Below are 23,131 nucleotides of genomic sequence, written 5' to 3' on the forward strand. Positions count from 1 at the left end.
GAGGCAACCGTTAAATAACCTCTCATGCAATGTGGGCTTGGAAATCTGGGTAACAGAGAGATGGTGAAATGTGAACATGCTCCTCAAATTGTAAAAAAAAAGAAAAAGAAGCCATAAAAAGATGGATATTTTTTAATATGCAGGTCATTCTGTGATTAAAACGTGCCTGTGCAGGAACGCAGAAGAAGTACAGTTTCTACCAAAACTAAATGACACTGCTGTTGTTTTCTTATTAAACCAATTTCCATGGACTTCTTCTTCTCCAGCGTCTAGAATGTGCCCCTGAGGTTTCTCTCCTTTTTTTAAAAAATCTTTATTAAGCAAATCCTGTTCTTTGTAATAACCGGACTGGGCAATACGCCTAAAGTGTCTTGTGCTCGAGTGCGGCCTGATTAATTGTAAGAAACTGGTCAGTGCAAATGAAACGAACGTCTCGGAGAGCTTTTTCAGGATGTGGTGGGAGTCTTCTGAAGTGTTAATGAGGAGAACGCTGTTTTCTTACTGAAGGTGTTATTTCATTCATTCTCCTGATAGAGGTTATTTTTAGGAGATTGGATGCATAAAGGCACAGCAGGGTTGTTCATGAAGTTTAATAGCAAACAACGTTTAATCACTTCTATTGATTGTGATTAAGCCAAATCAGACAGGCTTCTTTGTTTATTCTGCCTCTTGTTTAATTATGTACTAATAAAAGAGTAGCAGAATGTGAAGATTGGAGTAATTATAGTTTAGTATGCTACTTCGGAGCATATTATATGCAACCAGGGTCCTGATATGCAACCAGGAGGGGGTGAGGTTAGGAAAATTCTCAGGGCCTGTGGCTGACAGTGGGCCCTAAAATGTATTAATTATTTTGGCAGAACACTTACAGTTGTGGGGCCCAGTGTAATATCTTTTCATGGGGCCCAACAGGCTTGATTGGTAGAATAGTAATTTCATATGCCACAGTGTTTACAAATGTTGGTGGGATGTCAAAATGAGGACGGTATTTCAAAATTACGATGTGTCTGATGTAGTACACGGCCAAATAAGCTGAACTGACTGAAAGACATAGCAAGCAAACCTGGATAAACCATATGTACCTGAAAACAGCCGAAAACAATCCCAAGATCGTTCCCTCGACTCCGTGCTCTCAGATTTACGGCTTTATTCTCTAAAGGGGTCTGACTTGAGCCTCGGTTAGCTGAAACACGACCTGTGCTGTGGTGTTTAGCCTGTCAGCTAACTTATCTATGGCTACATAACTGTCCCTAAGTCCGAACACAGCAGAACCGGTCTCTCACCTCCCCTTTCTGACCCTCCCAACAGCAGTCGCTCGACATCGCTCTCAGATGCTTGTGTCGGTAGCTCAGCAGTTAGTCAACAGCTGCTGAACAGGGATGTCTGATACTCGGTGGAGCTGTAGCTAGCTGAGCTAGTGAAGCAAAGGCTACTTAAGCTTTCTGTCCTTTCAGCAGCAGTCACTCATTCTGAGTCGTACTCGTCTAGATGTTTACAAGTGGGGTTTCAGTCAGCCAGACTTGAATTAGACTTGGACTGTTATTCGGCTAAATAAGCTAATACTAACCAGCTTCTCTCTCTTGATTCGGGCCAGTTTAGGATTTGCAATGGTCAGATTGATGGTTTAACGTTTATTGAATGATTGATTGCTCACTTTGTCACGCTGCAAGCAAAATCAATGTTGTATTTGGTCATTTTTTGGTTGTAAAAAAAAAAATTAACCAATTAATACCATTATATGGTATTAATGGTATAACAGCATGAAAAAAGTGGATCCTGCCCAGCTTTAGGCCCTAAAATCCATGGCAGCACCCCTGCTTGAATCTGTCCTCCACCAGTAAAGGACAACCTGGCTGGGCTTTCCACCTGAGTCTGGAGTTCACTGATGAGGCGTCTGACAACCTTGAGATCCAGAAATAATTTCAGAAATGTCAGATCAGACCAAGCGTGTAAATAAAGGCTTTTTCCCTGCCGACGCCTCATTTAAATGCTGAGCAGATGACCTCGGAATTCATGAAGGGCTTAGAGGAAAAGCATGAGGAGATGCTGCAGCGTTTCACAGGCCAAAAGCTCCAAACATGAGTTACTTCAGCTCATCAGACATACAGTTTTGTTCATATTGTTGAAAAAAAAAATTCAAATATAATTTTTTTCTTCAGAAAATGTCTACATACATCATACATCTTCATAAGAGCATTCATTTAGATGTGTTAGAGGTTGGGTTCACTTTTTAAGAACTTGAGAAGTCAGAAAAATACAGTCTCAATTCTTCCAATTTGGTGCTGCCAGTCAACCCGACCCTGTCAGTAGCATTGCTCCTGACACTAGGAGGGTAAGGACCTAACACATGTCTCCTCTGATACATGCAAAGCCAGCCACCCCCTGTGGCATCGTTGACTGGCCAAGTCAGATTTCAGAAATACACCCTTTTGAAATTCCAGAACCTCCTAAATTTAGGATCTAAATAAAAAAATAGGTTCTAAAATGTTAATTCCAGAACGTCTAGAACTCTATTGTAGAAAACCATCCTGTAGAACTCTAAATTCAGAACATTTTAAAGTGTGATCTATAACAACATCCTGCCACATTCTACAATGGTTCTAAGAGAAGTCTTGTCCTTTTTGTCTTGTCACAGGTTGGCGCCCAAAAGCAGCGAGGCTCCGCTACAACTGGCAGAACCGCCACAACCCGAACCACAGCCACAACTGGAGATGAAGGCCACAGAGAGGAAGCGGCACACCAAGCGTAGCAGGACACGGAAACATCACAGCCGCCATCTGTCTCGCAGGTTCGCTACGGCAACAACACCCACGAATCGCACTAGAGTACACAATAGAGTAGCATTTCCTGGGGTTTGACCTGGGGTTCGATTCCTGGGCTGGGTGACTATCCTGTGCTGCACCAATAATAAGAGTCCTTGGGCAAGACTCCTAACATTACGTTGGCCCACGGCTGTAATATGAGTAACCTTGTAAGTCACTCTGGGTAAGGCGACAAAGGCCGTAAATGAAATTGCTTGCTAATATCTTACATTTTTAAACATTTGACTTCAGTTGAAGTCTTTAGTAAACGTTTCTCGATGATCTGCTGAATGTTTATCTGCTGCTACATCACTGAGATGGTGTTGTGATGTTATTGAGAGTCAAGTCAAGTGGGTTTTATTGTCATTTCAACTACATACAGAGTACACAGTGAGAGTTCAGTCAGTTCAGTCTCTGGAGTTGAGGAGTCTGATGGCTTGGGGGAAGAAGCTATTGCAGAGCCTGGTTGTGCTGGACCGGATGATGCGGTACCTTCTTCCCGATGTAAATGTAAATGTCCATGACGGAGGGGAGAGAGACTCCAATGATTCTCTCAGCTGTCCTCACAATGCGTTGGAGGGTCTTGCGCTCAGAGGCTGTGCAGGTCCCAAACCAGGCAGTGATGCAGCTGCTCAGGATGCTCTCTATGGTCCCTCTATAGAAGAGGGTGAGGATGGGTGGTGGGAGACGGGCCTTTCTCAGCTTCTGGAGAAAGTAGAGATGCTGCTGGGCTTTCTGGGCTGTAGAAGAGTCTGGTGAGTGTTTATTACATCCATAAAAGGAAACACTCCACATTAAGTTAGAACCCCAGCAGCGCTACTATCATGGCTGAGGCATATTTCTCAGGAACTACAGGGACTTCTGTACAATCTGGGGGGACTGTTAACACTTTGGGCCCTCATGGCCTTTTTTTAAGGTGTCAGGGGAGGCTGACCTGTGTCTGTGTATAATGTTGAATGGTCTGGTAAAACTGGGAACGATCTTTATTTTTGCAGCATTCATAAACATATGGAACAAAGCCACCCCCCATATTCCATCTAATCACTTTCCGAACTTTGTCATTTGCTGTACCCCCAACACCCAAGGTTTTATACCAGGTTTCACACCCACCATTCGCACAGCGGCGCTGCCTTCCTTACAGGTGCGTCTTCGTAATCTGCAGCTCATTTTTTGCTGCATGTGATAAACGTAATGGCACGATGGAGGACCAAACCTGTTACAGCAGCCCGGAGGCTTCAGCGTAACAATAAGAACATAAACGCGGGGAAGAGAAATCTTCAAACACAGAAGGGAAATGAACACAAACACTCTTATCTCACCTCTACAGCATCAGCGCTCAGGTGGTGCCGGGAATGTTAAGATGAAGTGCAGCTCTTTCATCGGCGCATCTCAGCGCTTACTTTGCACCCGCTGAAATTAAAACTCCACTGGGGTGAAAGTACATACATATATAAATAAATAAATAAAATAATCGATTCAGTCAGAAATTCCTAAGGGTGTAATTCCTGTGATACCTTCAAATTGTGCGGGAAGGCAAACATCGGGGGAACGGCGAGGACAAACCGACTAGAGACTTATCTCAATCAGAAGCTGAATTTGCCACACGGCAGGTGAACTTATATAAAAAAAGCCTTCATGCTCGGTTTTGCCTGCCAGAGAGAAAGGAGGTGGTTTGGAAAGCGTGGCCAGGCTTTCCACAAGGGGGATTTTTCAGAGCATGGAGATGCAGCTTGATTCAAATAGCAGTTAAAGCCCAATGTGGGAAAGATTACTTGCAATGCAGACTTTCCTAGACCAGGATTTCACGTTCTGAACATTTACAAATATACAGAAATTTAATTTACATTTACATTTAAGGCATTTAGCAGACGCTCTTCTCCAGAGCGACTTACAAAAGTGCTTTGCTATTTACCCAAGAAAAACCTCAGCTAGTTAGAATAGACTAATAGTTACCTCTAAGCTTTAGACATTACTAAGCACAAGTCAATAAGGTGACCATAGTACTCTACTATTCGCCCAAGTACTCTCAGAAGAGGAGGGTCTTCAGTCTGCGTTTGAAGACAGCGAGTGTTGGACTCTACCATTCGGACACCCAGGGGAAGCTCGTTCCACCACTTCGGTGCAGGACAGAAAAATTATTATTAGAGAATTACACCTCTGCTGCAGAGACCAAGGTCAAGTGAAAGAAGGTTCTTCAATCTGATGAGACCAAAATGGAGCTTTCTGGACATCAGACTAGACGCTACGTCACCACAAACACAACATGCCCACCGTGAAGCATAGGGAGGGATGGTAGCAGCATCGGTTTATCTTCTTCAGAGTGGTCATAGGCATCATAGGTGTCTTGGTGGCCCCCCTTACTAGCCTCCCTCCTGCGCGGTCACTCAGTTTGTGAGGACGGCAGATTTACATATGTGCCATATTCCTCTCCTTTCTTAATGATTGGTTTAACTGAACTCCAGAAAGCCACTGTTTTGCGTCCAACCCCATTCAACTCTCGAATAACCTTTTCTCCAAGTTGCATGGAGTGTTCTTTTGACTTCATGGTGTATTTACAGCCAGGAATACTGATTAACCAGTGACTGGACCGTCCAGACAGGTGTCATTGTAGTTAGAGTTACTGCTTGGGTTAGAGTTAGTGCTAGCTGTGCGTTCTTAGCTGCACGTGTGATTGTGTGGATGCCGTTGTGCAAGGTTCTGATGGACAGGACTGTGTGGAGGGGTAGGATGCTGCAAGGGCGCTGGGGCCTCCTTCTCTTGCCAACCCCACAGGCAGCACACATACCTCAGCTGACCTTGTTGGGTCGCTGCTAAAATAAGTAGACCTTCGACAACAGCACTTTCAGCTCGAAGTGCATGGATATGGTCTGTGCAGGTCGCTACAACAGCTAGAGGGAGATGGCCACTCATCTGGCAATCTGAGCAATGTAATGGTCATGGGCGGAGAATGCTGTGGGGTTGACATGGCTCCTGTGCGGTCCTGCCCATCGGTGCTGTGTATAGTGCTGTCGGGTTGCTGTGTGGCCATGCAGATGTATATCTGTGGGTCTGTGTCTGCTGTGTCCTACCAAAACCCTTTTGGTAGGGTACTGACCACTGCATACCAGGGAAACCCCACAAGTCCTGCCTAACGTTTTAAAGGTGTTCTGACCCAGTTGTCCAGCCATCACAGTTTGGTTCTCGTCAAAGTGTCTCAGATCCCAATGCTTGCCCATTTTTACTGCTTACCTTAACACATCGCCTTCAAGACCCATGTTTTTGATAAGCTAGCTTTCCCTTAGGAAAAACTGAAGAGCCTGGGGTGTGAAGAGGCCCCCAATGAAAAATCGGACTGGTTTAACGGATCGCTTGACGTCAAGATGAATCACAAAAATTATTCTGACAGTCAATAGTCCCTTAATGCAAGACTATAGCTCAAAGCATGAGCACACATGCAGTGGAGATCCCCTTAAAGTGGCCATCTGAGAGGTAAGTTTATCGTTAAAGGATTTTCTGGGTAGTGCACATTATAACTGCCGATGTGTCCCCCTTTATAGGCCTTAATAGGCCTCCAATTACAAACTTTAGGCTATTTGCTGATGCTAATGTCTGTCTGCTACCCTCTACTCCAGTTCCTGACCACTGGTGACCAGATATTATTTGGGTGGGTGGTGGAACATTCTCCACACATACCAAGCCAGTGACACTGACATGGTAGTGTTCATTATAGTGTATGTGGTGCTGGTTCGAGTGTATTGGGCACAACAGTGTTGCTGGGTTGTTGTTTTTTTTACATATTCCTGGCACTGCTGGGTTTACAGTGAGTCCACCACCCACCAAAATCTAGCTAAGAGCAGCTCTGCGGTCAGAAATTCACCATTAATGAAGAGCTAGAAGATGTCTACTAAAAACTTGATGTGCATCAACTGGTGGTCCACAGATGGGCTACCATCCACGAACTGCACACTATTCTACAAACCCAGGCTACTCCTCCTACCACATGCAATCCAACAGATGAATTATTTAGTGTTCCCGTGATGAATTGGCTCTGTATTGTTTCGCAAGAGGCCTTGAGACAAACTGTGAAAGCATCGGCCACTTAACAGCCGCCGTTCGCTAACAGCTGATTAAATCTCCCCGCTAGACGTCCATTATTGGCCCTGGCAGGCTTTTAGCTCCATAACCTTCACTATTCTCCAGAGCCGTTCGTCACCTGCATGCCCTCGAGACCATAGTGCACTGGGGGTGTGACAGGAGAAAACCAATTTCCACACAAAAGTGTTAAAAGCTGAGGACTGTAAATACCATGTGAGGTCAGCAGCGGCTGCTGAAAGTGGCAGCAGATGAAGCACATGAGCAACGGCAGTGCTGTTATCTCAGTCACACTGTAAAAAATCTCCGTAAATTTTAAAAGCGGGGGAAAACTGGCAAACCTTGACGATAAAAGACTGTAAACTCTAAAGATGTTGTACATAATTAATGTAAGAACATTCTGTGAAATACCATAAAAAATATATCAGCCAAAACAATCATTTTTACATCTATATTCTGGACAAAATACAATATTCCAGCTTTAAATACTCTTGCATTTTGCATAATATTTCATCAACAGGCAACATTTTTGGCTGTTTTGTATTTATTTGTTGTGAAGAATAAATGACACTGTTCAACGGATGTTGAATTTAATCATTTGTTAGAATTTCTCACATGTTGATGAGTCAGCTGTGCTGTTTCAATAATATACCATGGGTTTGTAGGTGCAACATACTGAAGAAAAACTTTCCCATTGGCTCCTGGCATCATCTATTGGCATATTGCATGAATCCTTGCCCCTCTTCATTTACTGTCAGCGTGTAATCGTTCCTCCTGGGCTACCTTTTCTTGGGTTTACATTTATATTTGATATGATTGACTGCCTGGCCTCAGTATTGAAGGCTATATGAGCAAGCTACAATTTTCTATGCTGCTGAGGGTGACTCTATGCTGGCCGGGTATTGCAGTGGTCACTCTTGCAATACCACAGGATTATATGGTCAGCTTTATGGCAGCTAGTAAATATCAGTCAATTAAGGAATGAAAGAATAAGGCTAAAGAAATGAGCTGCCATGAAGAATTTGTTGATGCTTGATGTTTTTACAGTTTATCTGTTGTTTTCACAATAATTATTGATTTATATATATTTATATATACAGTATGCTAAATATGTATGCTTTTTTATATATATGTAAATATATATGCTAAAAAGCATAGTGTGGTGTTTATTCATTGTGTATATTTTATGGTGAAATTCTGGCAACTACAGTTGCTGGTACTTAAAATAAATAATAAATTAAGATAGATAAAGATAGAGAAATTATTACTGGTATTTTTATGGTAGATTTTTACTGTTTTTTTACAGTGCAGGTTTGGAGTTTGTGAATCTAGATCAAAATGTCCATTAATGCAATAAAATGTAGTTCCAGATAATTGTGGAGCATTTTGGTTGATCCATTCATCATGAAATATTCACACTATTTAAAGAGCATCATGCCCTTAAAATAATAGGAATTTTGGCTTGGATACAGTGAGTTTCTGATGTTGGTTGGGGTTTTACAAGCATATTTACCACCCTGTTATTTTACCTTGTAATGAAATACACCAGTTTTCCAGTTTCCTGAGTGCTTGTGGATCAAAAATGGTAAGCTCTGCTTTTGATTTGCTGGTTTATGGCACTGCAATGGCTCACAGGTGCCAGGTAGCATAGCATACCAACACTGCAGCCAAAAAAAAGAATGTACCTTTTTTCTGAAAGTGAATGGAACCTGTAGTCCTCATTCACAAACTCTTAAACTTTTGCATGGCATAATTGTAAAGAACCCTTTTGGCACCTTAATTGTTCAGACTGTAGAACTGTACAGCAGCCAAGCTTAACTTTCACTGACTGCAACTTTTCATGTGAACTCCTTTTCGCCAATCCATCTCGATTTGCAATCGTGACAAAATGCAAATGAACTTTCTTTGTCTCCCAGCCGTGGCCTCAATATCTGTGAGTGTGTGAGAGAGAGCATAATGAGTGACAAAGCTTTCTAATTAAGCAGAAAAGGCTCTTGCTTTGTCTCTAATCAGCTTCTAATGCGATCCAGCTCGACTAATGTAGAGAAGGCAGCAGCGTGTGCTTCCCTATATCATCCCAAACGGCCATTCCTCCGATCAGCGTCCCCTCCAGCACATTAGATTCATTCCCACTGTCTGTTATGAGCACTCTAAAGGCCTGCTATCACTGTTGGTATAGAATCAATCAGGCTAAGCTTTAGCATGCTGTAATTCATCGCCTGTCACAGACAGCGCCCCTACCAACCCCCACCACAGAGTCCGGGACACATTATCAGTCTGCCGAGCCATGATGGAAATCCAGCAGACTCACACTGTGCTCGCTTTGGCCTGTGTCTGCCTGTCCATTTGTTACGGAGTAGACGTATTACATGAAAATGCCACTTTTCCATGTGTTAATTTGTACTTGTCAGCTGTAAATAGTTTTTGGACTCCAGGAAACATCCTTTGGACTGTCAGTGTCACTTACATTGATGCTGTGTATGTGAAACCTTCACCAATATTCACAGACTCCACATATAGGGCTGTTTCATCCAACAGTCCATCCGATAAGTCCTTCGCATGTTCCATAGACATCATCAGCACTATACTCATTGGCTATACACATGGGAAATGGTCCAGACTCAAATGTGGGTTTCTGTGGAACAAGTGATTAGGACCAATCACAGTGAGGAGGAGGTCTCAGAACAAAAAAGGTGGAGATGAGGACCAATGGCAGTGAAAGCAAGGTCTCAGAACAAAAAAGGTGGAGATGAGGACCAATGGCAGTGAAGGCAAGGTCTCAGAACAAATAAGGTGGAGATGAGGACCAATGGCAGTGAAAGCAAGGTCTCAGAACAAAAAAGGTGGAGATGAGGACCAATGGCAGTGAAGGCAAGGTCTCAGAACAAAGAAGGTGGTGATGAGGACCAATGGCAGTAAAGGCAAGGTCTCAGAACAAATAAGGTGGAGATGAGGACCAATGGCAGTAAAGGCAAGGTCTCAGAACAAATAAGGTGGAGATGAGGACCAATGGCAGTAAAGGCAAGATCTCCGAAAACAAACAAGGTAGTGATTTGACCCAATCACAGTCAGAGGGAGGTCTCAGATCAAGCAATTCAGTGATAAGGACCGATCACAGTGAGGGGTAGGGCTCGGAAACAATTGATCCAGTGATTTGGACCAATCACAGTAATAGGAAGGTCTGAAAACAAATTAGGCAGAGATTAGGACCAATTACAGTCAAGGGGAGGTCTCGGAAAACAAATCATTTGATAATTAGTACCAATCCTAGCCAGGGGGAGGTCTTAGAACAATCAAGGCAGCGATTAGGACCAATCCCAGCCAGGGGGCGGGGGTCTTAGAACAAATGTGTCAAGTAGACCCAATTGCAGTCAGGGGGAGGTCTCAGATCAAGCAATGCAGTGATAAGGACCAATCACAGTGAGGGGTAGGGCTCGAAACAATTGATCCAGTGATTTGGACCAATCACAGTAATAGGAAGGTCTGAAAACAAATGAGGCAGAGATTAGGACCAATTACAGTTAAGGGGAGGTCTCGGAACAAATCATTTGATAATTAATACCAATCCTAGCCAGGGGGAGGTCTTAGAACAATCAAGGCAGCGATTAGGACCAATCCCAGCCAGGGGGCGGGGGTCTTAGAACAAATGTGTCAAGAAGACCCAATTGCAGTCAGGGGGAGGTCTCAGATCAAGCAATGCAGTGATAAGGACCAATCACAGTGAGGGGTAGGGCTCGAAACAATTGATCCAGTGATTTGGACCAATCACAGTAATAGGAAGGTCTGAAAACAAATGTGTCAAGTAGACCAAATTGCAGTCAGGGGGAGGTCTCAGATCAAGCAATGCAGTGATTAGGACAAATCACAGCCAGGGGGAGGCCCTTAGAACAAATGAGGCAGTGTTTAGGACCAATCACAGTTTAGGGGAGGTCTCAAAACAAATAATTTGATCATTAGGACTAATCAAGGTCAGTGGGAGGTCTCATAAAAAAACAATGTGGTAAGTAGGACCAATCACAGCCAGGGGGAGGTCTTAGAACAAATAATTTAATAATTAGGACCAATCACAGCCAGGGGGAGGTCTTAGAACAAATAATTTAATAATTAGGACCAATCACAGCCAGGGGGAGGTCTTAGAACAAATAATTTAATAATTAGGACCAATCACAGCCAGGTGGGGGGTCTCAGAACAAATAAGGCAATTTGACCCATTTGCACTCAGGGGGAGGTCTCAGAACAAGCAATGCAGTGATTAGGACCAATCACAATGAGGGGTAGGTCTTGAAACAAATAATCCAGTGATTTGGACCAATCACAACCAAGAGGAGGTCTCAAAACAAATAATTTGATAAATAGGGCCAATCAAGGTCAGTGGGAGGTCTCAGAAAAAAAGAAAAACAATGTGGTGAGTAGGACCAATCACAGCCAGGGGGAGGTCTTAGAACAGTGATTGAGACCAATTAAAGCGCTAAATCAAAGAAGCAAACTTCAGACACCGAGCATGTCTTAGATGTTCGACCACATTCAGGATGAAGAGGAAGATTAAAAAAGTGTAAATCTGATCTGATTTGCGTTAAACTTCTGCTTTAAAATCAAGCCAAGCTCTCAGTTCATCACGCCAAAAAAAGCCCTCTGATAAAAGCAGAGACATATCAGAAAATAGAAAATATGCCTTTGACGAATGTGATGTAGAGGTCATGCTGCTGTTATCTGTGTGTGAGTGACAGAGGCACGGGCCCGGCGAGGCTTCTTTAAGGTTTAGAGGATTAGAAGGGGAAATGGAGAGGTTATTTGATGTGCCTAAATCAGACCAGCATTGCGTCTCACACGATTCTCCATTTGTGCGCCAGATAAATCTGCTTCTTTGGGCTAGTAGAGATTTGGAACTCCTCAATTAGTTTAGAGGACGTTATTAACTTCGGCGTGAGGGTTCATCGCACTGCTTTGTTTGGTACACTGCTGCTGTTGGTGGCTTAAGCCAGAGCGTATAGATTTAAGATTCTAGATTCAAGAGTTTATTGTCATATAGAATAAGTATAATTAATATATATATATATATATATATATATATATATATATATATATATAAAAGTACTCTAAAGTGAAGCTAAGCAAAATAAAACACTGAGTAAATACAGCTGAATTAGAAGGAAACTTTAGAGCGATGACCAATTGCATGGGTCTGAATGACCATTGAGTAGCCGGAGTACAGAGCCAGAGTTCTCCTAAGCTTTAGGTCACATTGATCTATAAAATACCTGCAATTTGTGGGATCTTCTTGAGGCCTGTTGGGAAAGTTCCTCGGGAGCCTCCTCATGAAGATACTTGAGAAAATATCTACATTAATATTATTTTAATAGATCTGACATCATCACTATTATTCTAAGATGTGTAAATTAATCAGGTAATATGGTGTGTCCAAACATTTGACTGGTCAAGAACACAATTTATGTTGCAAACATATTTGTGGAAAATATTCATTTTATATAAGCGTCCTTCACATGCCGGTATGTTAACAACACTTACTGCTTATGAACAATTCACCCCGATTTACTACATATAGGTATGGCAGTTGTAGCAGTAGCTCAAATGTTTGCTGTAATTACGTCTTATAATCATGTAATAACAGTAAGACTACTGTCTATGTAGCCTATTTGCTGCTGTTTTGCTTGTGTAAATACACATGATTTGAATGAACCCCTTAACCTAGAAAGTCTTATTACACACTACAGTGTATTACCCAGTAACTACAGGGACGTCTGTACAAACTGGTGGGGCTATTCTTTGGTAATAGAGGTTTGTAATAATGCTTTCGGCCCACTGGCGGGACATTTTTAGGGGGGTGTTAAGGGGGTTAAGGCACAGGTTTTCACATATAAACTCCAAAAATGTCCAGAGAATCAGGCCCGGACATTATCCGAAGTTACCCTACCACTCAACCATGGTTCAGGCAGGGGGCTAGTGCCTGTGTAGCCCATGATGGACACATGGCAGGATGCAAAAACTACGCTGCAGAAATAGAAGTCTTTGTTTACAGCACATTAAAGATGGCGAACAAGGCTACCGACTCTTCGGTAATGATGTCATCAACACACTCACTGTGAATTCTCTGGGTAATAACCTGCTCTATTCACACATGGCCTCACTTGGACATTACCCGGACATTGTACTAGGGGGTAGACAGGATAATGCACTGGCAATGTCCGGTACAACCGGACCACTCAAAATGTCCACTCGTTAGTTCTCTCCCCCAACACATACAATGCTTCCAACACTGGGAGGGTGAGGACTGACACATCCTCCTCGGTCATATGCACAACCAGCCACCACCTCTCTTCCAAGTGCTGCCGATGAAGGGCCACCAGCATCCTGAAGTGATGAGGGCAGAGAAAGAGAGAGAGAGAGAGAGAGAGCGCAAGGCCGATTGTGCTCTCTCAGGCTCCGGCTGCTGATGGCAGGCAGCATGACCCAGGATTTGGAGCCTGGAAAAGGTCTGGGTTGCTGTGCATGTGTGACAGGGGCTTCAGTAAGAGAGGAAGAATAAATAGAAACCAGAAACAGAAATAAATAGACTAACATGACCAAAATAATAAAAAAAACAATAGGTTTTTAAAAGATAAAGAGAGAGGAATATATATACAATAAAACACATTATAATAAAAAAAGTCGACTTTCAAAAATTAGCTTTAAAATAAATTCAAAGTAAGGTTTTAAAACAGCCAAAGAAAATGATGAAATTTAAAAAATGATTAAACCAAAAAAGTAAGATGAAAATAAGGAAACTAAAATACAGCTAACTAATACTTAAATGATTAAAATAATTAAAATACTAATTAAAACAAAAATACTAAAAGTAATAAAAGTAACATAAATGTAAATAAACATAAAAATATAATAAATAAACAATTGATAAAATAATCTAATTAAAATAGTATTTATTAAAAAAAGTAAAATATTTCCAATTAAATTATAAAAATAAACAAAAAATAATAATAATCAAGTAATAATAATAAATAAAATAATAACAACAGGTGCTGGTGGTTAGAAATGAAAAGTTTAAAAATATATCCAATATATCCATATTTCCATAAATTATGTCTGTAAGTAATGGTTTATTACACGATTTTTAAATTATAGTCAGTAATGTTATACGTGATATAAATTTGCAGTCCCTGGTCATTTACTTTTCACCCCAGCGTACCCTTTATCAGCTGGTCATGCTGCCCAGCATGTCTCTGCTAAGCTTTTAATCCTGACCTCTGTGCACCCCAGCAGCCACGTTGCTGCTTTTAAAAGCACCTATCTGCAGTGCCGCAACAGCACTCTTAAAATGCCCACCCAATACAACATGCCCAGGTCACCCTTTACGTTTTTCTCTGGGTTACGACTCCAGTAATGTCATCACCGATCAATTAATGTAAACAGCCATCTGTCTTCCCACACAACCATCACCACTTTCTCCAGCTCCTCAGTCTCTTCTTAGATGACTAGATGTTATCATCAATAACTCCATTATGTGACTTTCCACCGCATTGACCACAATCCTGAAAAGGTTAATAACTCTCCGAGCGCTTCAAAAGCCTTCATTCCAAGCCAGGCCCTGCCATTCACAGGGTGCATTAATGTGGTCATAATGTGCACAGGTGGTAGCTCTGTCATTAAAATGTCAGGATCGGTGTAGACCTTCAGGCAGGAGAAGTTTTGTGGAAGTTTGCTAAACTGGATATAAACTCACCCAACCAAGCAATTTATTGCTGGTGGACTATACTAATACGACGTAGGGGCCTCCTTTCGCTCTCAGAACATCCTCAAGTCCTCATGTCATGGATTTTACAAGATGTTGAGACATGTCCTTTGGGATTCCTGCAGATGTTTCAGAACCTTCATGCTCTAAAAACTCTGAAGAATCATCATGTTGGATGTAGCCATTAGAAGATGGGTAAACTGTGGTCATAAAGGGATGCACATGGTCAGTAACCATACTTAAATAGGCCATGGCATTCAAGCAATCATTGGTTGGTGTTAACAGGCCCAAAATGTGCCGAGAACCCATTCCCCACACCACTACACCCCCACCTCCACCAGCCTGGACTGTTGACACAAAGCAGGTTGAGTCTTTGGATTCCGGCTGTTGGCACTGAATTCTAACCTTACCATCAGAGGGTCGTGAGCCTGTGCTGAGCCACTGCAGCCTCGGCTTTCTGTTCTTGGCTGACAGAACTGAACCTGACGTGGTCTTCTGCTGTTGTAGCTCATCCATCCTCCTCATGATTGGAGGTGGTGAGTAGGTGGTGAGATGCTAGAGATCTCCTTTTGCCCACAATTGTAGTTTCAAGTTTCAAGTTTCAGGTTTATTTGTCATTTGCACAACATGTCAGGACATTTATGCATTGAAATGCTTGTGGTGAGGCTTGGGTTGATGCTCCACAGGAGGACAAAGCTATATGCATACTAAACATATTAAAATAAAGTTATATAAAAATTATATTCAATAAATACAAAACATACACAAAATACAGAATAAACAACAAAATTATTAAAATAATTAAAATACTAATTAAAACTAAAATACTAAAAGTAATAAAAGTAACATAAATGTAAATAAACATAAAAATATAATAAATAATCAATTGATAAAATAATCTAATTAAAATAGTATTTATAAAAAACATAACATAATTCCAATTAAATTATAAAAATAACCAAATAATAATAATAATAATAATAATAATAATAATAATAATAATAATAATCAAGTAATAATAATAAATAAAATAATAACATGTGCTGGCGGTTAGAAATGAAAAGTTTAAAAATATATCCAATATATCCATAAATTATGTCAGCAGTGATATGTGTTGGTGAAAGGTTCACAGCTTGTTCAGGAACCTGATGGCTTGTGGGTGGAACTGTTCATCAGCCGGTTTGTTCTGGCCTGGATGCTGCGGTACCTCCTGCCAGGTGGCAGTAAGGCGAACAGCCATGTGCTGGGTGGCTACAGTCCAACTGGATCTTCTGGATTTTTCTCAGGCAGCACAAAGTGGTTCTCTGAGATGCTGTGGCCTTTCTGTCAGCTCCATGGACCAGTCTGGTCATTCTCTGTTGGCATCTTTCATCTACGAGGTGTTATCGTCTGCAGAACCGTTGCATGTGTTTTCTTTGTTGCACCATTCTGAGTAACTCTAGAGACTGCTGTGCTGAAGATCCCAAGAGACCAGCAGGCCTAGAAATACTCAAATCAGCCTGTCTGGAACCAAGGGCTTTTTTTAAACAGCGGACTTCAAGGCCTTATGATTTTCCATTAAAAATGGGGGTGGCCATCTTTGTTTACTTAACTTTACTTACTTAAAATTACAAGATTACAACCACAGTGCTAATAAACATACGGTGAGTAGCATGATATGCTAAGTAAGAGGGTGTCCGAATATTTAAAAGAAGACAGAAAAAAGATCACCATATACCTAATATCCACCACCTCCAAAAAACAGGACCTGCGTCTATGGTTGAAGGCCCTACTTTTAAAACACCCACCCAAACATCCAAAACCAACACCAGAACCAACATCCTTATCCAGAGAAATGGCTCAGTCATGGAGCTCTGGTTAATGTCTTACCTTAGCCTCACCAGCACCTGGCACATCTGCATCACTGGAGCTTAAGAGCCAAGTTATGGACCAACCACAGACCAACCACAGGTGCAGGTCCAACATGCGGGGCTTGTTGGGGGGCTCACATGGGTGGAACATGGGCTAGGTGGGTTCCAGGAGGACAAGGGCTCTGAGTGGGTTTGTGCATATGTTGTTACTGGGACCCAGTTGGGCTTCCAAAAGTGGGCCCCTCATCTAGGCCCTGTATGCAGTGTATGAAACCCAGATGAGGCCCATGCTCAACCCCCTTCTGGTCCCATCATTAACCCTGGTGGGCATGAACCAAATGTGGGGCCTACATGGAACCTAAGGTCAAAACTTTCTGGTTTCTGGCTACCAACACAGGCCCAACTTGGACATGTTAGCTGGGTAATCACACTTAATGTAGAGCAGGACCGATTATTGGATTATTGGATTATTGGTCAGTTGTGTTTAATTTAGCATTTAATAAACTTTAGTTTGATTCAATTGAACAAAGCAAAGTTATTTTTACATTCTCACAGACAAATGCTCAGAAGTGACCCTGGTGAGTGAAGTTCTGTCTCTGTCTCTGTTGCAGTGTGTCTTTTGATGCGGACTTTTCCCCCCGGCCGGCGCCCAAAGGGAAAAAGAAGAAGAAGAAATCAGAGAGGAAGAGGAGGAGGGAAAGGTCAGTTCAGAAAACAGCCGGCTCTCCGTGTGAAGCCACAACCCGATTTCAGCTTCATGTGATTTTAAATAGAAAGTCTAGGGATGCGCTGATCCGATACTCAGTATCAGTACCAGTCCAATACTGGCCAATCTTTCTGGATCGGATTTGCAGGGGGGGGGGGGATCCAATCCGGTACCAATCCAATATGTAAATCCATGGTTCAGCAGCAGAACTGACCCTATCTAACCATGTTTTTATAGTCTATACAAGCAGCAACTGCTTAGTTATAAATTTATGATACAAACATGTCAAATTTATGCAAATTTATGTCAATATTTAGCTCTTAGGTAGCCTGTCCCATAAAATAACGTTGAAATTTGTAAGCAAATAAAGACACATAAATCAAAAATGTATGATAAATAATTTTAAAAGAGAGAAACAAATGGTATCGGATTGCTCCTGGTATCGGCAGATACTCAAGGTTGCAGTAGTATCGGTATCGGATCAGGAAAAAGTGGTATCGTGCCACCCCTAGAAAAGACTTGGAGAAAAAAATGGGGGTTAATATATAAGTAAAAAAATAAATAAAAATTTAAAAATGAAGATCTAAAAGTTTTGCTTTGGAACAGAAAGATCAGTGCTGTACTTTTCATGAACAGCTGCATCTATAATGCATTGTTATATCAAGATCCTTTAATAATTGATACATCTTAATCTGCTTGATCAATGCAGTATGAAAGACTGTGCTCATTAATGCTAGAGTGCACTAGAATGCAGTTTCCTGGAGTTTAAAACCATGGTGATGCCGAGTTTAATACCATCAAACCATCAAAACCAGAACAACACGACACGCTAACAGCTTTTCCCCCAGAGCTGTAGCGCTCCACTACAGTAGTACACACTATACACCATAACCTATAACCTTAATCTATAACTTAACTACAACTGGACTTTACTACAACACAGCACTGATACACAACATGCAGAACATTTGCACTAGGATTATTTGCACAGCTGTACAGATGTTCATTTTCTGTAAATGTTTATATAATTATATCTGCTCATAAAAGGGTTTTTTATTTATTTTACAGATCTTTATTACTTTAATACTTTTTTAAACATATTTTTTATTTTATTTATTTGTTTGTTAAATGTCATACTTGTGTTGCTTTCAAGTCAAATTATTTGTATGTGTAACATACTTGTATGTGATTGTGATTGTCAATAACATTTGAAGTGAGCTCAGGGTTATAGTCAATATAAAAGTTAATGTAGAAGTCAATGAGTCATTTTGGAGCATTTCTATCGGGCCATTCATTGAAATTTGGACACAATGAAATGTTTAAAAGTGGAAAAATGGCAATAGTAAAGTTACAAGTATTTTTTATGGCAGTAACAATTGAGGTTTATGTATAAATACACAAAATTGACAAAAGTATTTGGACACCGGATCCCTTTTTCAAAATCTAGGCTATTAAAAAGCGCTTATCCTGCTTTTGTAGGAGTAGCTGTTTCTACTGTCCAGGCTAGAAGGGGTTTCTATTTGATTTTGAACATTGGAACATTGCTGTGAGAATTTGATTGAAGTGTGTTAGTGAGGTCAGGATGTTGGATCATCACCACATCACCTCATCATCCCCATCTCCCTAACTCATCACAAATATATTAGATGGAGCCCCACCATCCATCATTCCAGAGAACACAGTTCCTCCACTTCTCCACAGCTCAATGCTGGGGGGCTTTACACCCCTCTAGCCCACGCCTGGCATTAGGCAGCATGGTGCCAATAGGTTGATCAGACTGATCTGCTCCAGGGATAGTCCTATTCTATTGGTAGTATTCTTTTCTCTTCATTTGAAAGGTTGTCCATAAATATTTGGACATTGGTGTACATTCAGTCAGGTGTCTAGATACTGTGTAAACTGTCAGTGCTTGAGCAAAGTGTGTGCTTCTTCAGCTGCTGTGCTGTTTCATCCGGCAGGTCCCCCTCCTTCAGTGTGTCGCCCGTGAGGAAGAAGAAGAAGAAGAAGAAGAGCTCGAAGAAAAGGAAGCAACACAGGTAGTGTTTCACGTTTGTGCGTCAGATCATATAGTTTAAGAAAGGGCCCATGTGCCAGCTCTGCCGGTATAGCTAACTCTGCCCCGTCTCTCTCACAGGTCTGCTTCCAAGAAGAGAAGACACAGGTGTGTTCATGTTTGTTGTTCAGTTACAGATAAAATATCAGCATACGAGCGTCCCAAGAGCTTAAACAAGGGATCTGTGAGGAGTAGGAATATGGGTGTTTTTAATAGAGCTATTATTGATAACCCTTCATGCAGCACAGCACAGTGTGATATAATGTATACAATTTAAGATCTAATATATATATTGGTACATAAATAGGTACCACCTTCTTATAGTGGGAATAACCATCCTTGGTCCGGATGACTGGTATGGACTGTATTAGCAGGTGATGGAAGGGGTTCAGTATAGAGGTTAGCTGCTCCACAGTGGCGCCTTGATTGCTCGACTGCTGTACCACTTGCCGGTCATTGGGAGGCACTTGATGAGCGAGAAGTCCAAAAAAAAACCAAAATCCCACATCCCAAGTTAGTGGGACGCTACTACCCCTGGTAGGGGATGAACTCGGCCCAGGACACTGTTGCAGATGCCATGTTACAGGGTTTGCTTCCTGTAGAAAGGAGTGAGCGAGCACACCAGTCAGTTGTAGCAGAGTGTAAAACCATCATCATGGGCAAAGGACATGATCTGACTAATGTCCAAAAGGGCAGGATAAAAGGGTGCCGGGGCGAAGGATGGGGGCATGTTGTAAACTGGTAACTTTGTGGGGTGTTCTAGAGCTGCTGTAATGAAGGTCTTCCAGTGGCATAACAGTGGTGCCCTATGGGCCATTGATGCCAGATGGGAACTGAGACATCTGTGAGTGGTACAGAGCAACCCCTAATACAATCCGTGCCATGACGTCTTGTTATTGTAATCAAGAGTGGATGTTCCCACTATTAGGAAGGTAGATAAGTAAGTAAGTAAGTAAGTAATTTATTTATTTTTAAAGGATCAAATGTATAATGGTTGGCTGTCCCAGAGTCTCAGTGCTGCAACAGGACTCTTAAGCTTCAGCTGAGACCGTGGAACAGCCAACTGATCTAAAGACCTCAAACTAAAGACCTGGATAGAGGTTTTGATTATTCTGTAATGTATGCTGGTGCAGGGCCTGAAAAGGTGGTCATAATATTCTGATATGACTGATAGGACACAAACATAGAACTAAGGAAGTGTGCAGTGTAAACATGTCACATACTTTTTGGTTTAATATTATTTATTTTATTATATTTTATTATATTATATTATACTATATTATATTATATTAATTATATTATATTTATTATATTATTGTATTATATATAATTATATTATATTATATTTATTTATATATATTATTTTATTATATTTATTATTTAAGTCATTATTTCTTTTAACGGTCAGCAGACTAAACTCAATAAAAAAATAATAATATTGCAAGGTCAGGGTATTTTAATGTTCTCTCATTCATTTTCTTCTCATTGTTCAGCTCTTCAAGCACCAGACGCAAAAGGAAGGAAGAGAGAAAACATAAAAAGAGGTCGGTCCTTCAATTTTTACTCATAAACTCGAACATACGGACTAAAGATGTTAAAGAATGTATTTACTGAGTGTTTTTGTTAAGTTGTTGTTTGATAAAAAAAAAATAAACGTGTGACACTGTGTGGTCAGTGTGTAAAATGCTCAGATGTCATTTAACAACCCTGTTTACCACCCTGTTATTTTAGGAAGGGCTTGTAGGAAAAAAATGCCCAATAAGCTCTGCTCTGATTGGATGAGCTTGTTGGCTTTTTAGCACTGATGACAACTGACAGGACCCACATATTCTAGCATAGTTTTAACACTGTAATTATTCCAGAGTCTTACCGGACAGTGCTGCTGTCCTCTCATTGTGTCCTCTCAGCGCTGATACTAACACATTGTCCTCACATTGTATCACATCCTTTTTACCCCCTGTTATATTTGTGTACCTCTTTGTTCTTTTGTTTTTTATAAGGGTAATGTTTTTATATATGTATAAATCACAGGGATACTACCCGTCCATTTTTTGGGGTCCTTATTTAACTACTTTTCAACAGAAAAAGACAAAATTAAGACCTTAAAATGATTTCCTTCTTTTATCTTAGTTGCAAAATAGTAAAATCAGCCCCCCTAAAATGGTCCTCCCAAAACCGCGGATGGGTGGCGTCCCTGTGATTTATGCGCACCACCATGGTCACGCCGTGTACCAGCAGATCAGGACTAATAAATATAGACCCAGCCAGGCTGCACCTTTCAGAGCGGCCAGGTTTAGTGTCTCATTACCCAGATTAGCCACAGTGCACTGACCGCATGGAGCGGCATTTCCAGATCAGTCTCAGCGGCCGTTGGTCCCGCGTGCTCTCTCAGTGGGAACAGAAGGGACTCGGGCCGCAGTGTGTGAGAGAGCGGCAGGGTCTAAAGCAGCGAAACAGCCTAGGAGGCAGAAACATAAACCAATTTCACGGCGCCGCTACACTGCTCCACACACTTCCCAACCTCGGCGAGGAGAGCATGCTGTGCGTCTGACCTTCTGCAGGTTCAGGAGGTGTATGTGTGTGTGTGTGTGAGAGAGAGAGGGAGTGTGTGTGTGTGTGTGTGTATATGTGTGACAGAAATTGGATTGTTATTTTTTTTTCCCCTCAGCCCATATGGCTGCCGAGCCTGACTGATGAAGGTTGCCAACAACAGGGATATATTCCCTTGTAGCAGCTTTAAAGCATAGTTTAATGAATATGCATTAGGGCTGTCAATGTGCGATACGTTATTAACGCCACCTTTTTAATGCCGTTAATGCATTTTCACAGTTTGACCCTTCAAGTCTAGGCTGAAACCAGCTACGTTGATCTGACGGCATACGTGGTTGTAGCTTCTCTCGACTACCAAAAAAAAAGCCTTTTCAATGGATTTTGAAGTGACACCATCAAAAGACTACTCTGGACAATGAAAAAAACAACAACAACAACATCCACCCACTGCAGATTAACAAAAACACCAGCAAAGTGGAGCTCCAGGTTCTTTTGAGAGCCTCGACTGTAACAAAAATCCACAAGCTGTATAAATACGAGTGAAAGAGTATGATCAGAGAGGAGCCAAACCATTAACTGTAATTATCATCTGCAGCCGGAGCCTCAGAGAGCACAATTCAAGACCCTTCAAGCCTAGCCTGAAACCAGCTATGTTGATCTGACAGTATACGTGGTTGTAGCTTCTCTCGATTAAAACAAAAAAGGCTTTCAATGGATTTTATAGTGAAACCTTCAGAATACTTCTCTGGACAATGAAAAAAAAACCTGCAGCAGCAAGGAGCCAAACCATTAACTGTAATTATCATCAGCAGCCGGAGCCTGAGAGAGCACAATAGGCCTTGCTGTTTCTGGATGGGTGGATGGCGCCCTCTTCCCACAGAAATTGGATTGTTTTTCTTTCCCCTCAGTCCGTATGGCTGCCTAGGCCGACTGATTCACTTGTAGCAGCTTTGTAGCGTAGTTTAATAAATATGCATTAGGGCTGTCAATATGCGATAAGTTATTAACGCCCCTTTTTAATGCCGTTAATGCATTTTCACCATTTTCAATGGATTTTATAGTGAAACCTTCAGTAATCAGCAGTTAAAGAAACGACTGTGGGCGGAGCCAGTGCTTTAACATCCTCACATAACGCATATATGTTAGCTAGGGTGGCGTACATATGTACCCCCCCCACACACACACCCGTCTGCAATAATAAGAGAAATTATAGTAAACATGTTTCTGTATATATCTTGTTTCTGGTGTAGGTCTCGGAGTGACTCCCATCACAGACAGCGTCTGCAGAGGGCAGAGCCTCACAGTCCTGACTGGACACCTACAAGCACAGTGAACAGGTATGGACACTCATGGGGC

The 23,131-nt window shown here is 41.6% G+C and overlaps 1 protein-coding gene across 3 annotated transcripts in view; it reads left to right on the forward strand.

Annotated features, from left to right (window-relative positions):
• The window catches only part of srrm4 (serine/arginine repetitive matrix 4), a 106,090-nt gene that overhangs the window by 60,683 nt on the left and 22,276 nt on the right, over positions 1-23,131 (forward strand). For all 3 annotated transcript variants that reach the window (XM_072664793.1, XM_072664791.1, XM_072664792.1), the window contains exons 2-7: positions 2,636-2,788; positions 17,078-17,167; positions 19,131-19,208; positions 19,307-19,333; positions 20,719-20,769; positions 23,026-23,112. In XM_072664793.1, coding sequence (XP_072520894.1) covers positions 2,712-2,788; positions 17,078-17,167; positions 19,131-19,208; positions 19,307-19,333; positions 20,719-20,769; positions 23,026-23,112 — 410 coding nt within the window. In that variant the 5' untranslated portion in view covers positions 2,636-2,711. The remainder of the gene's footprint in view (positions 1-2,635; positions 2,789-17,077; positions 17,168-19,130; positions 19,209-19,306; positions 19,334-20,718; positions 20,770-23,025; positions 23,113-23,131) is intronic.

Source organism: Salminus brasiliensis, chromosome 20 (assembly GCF_030463535.1).
Source record: "Salminus brasiliensis chromosome 20, fSalBra1.hap2, whole genome shotgun sequence".
NCBI lineage: Eukaryota > Metazoa > Chordata > Actinopteri > Characiformes > Bryconidae > Salminus > Salminus brasiliensis.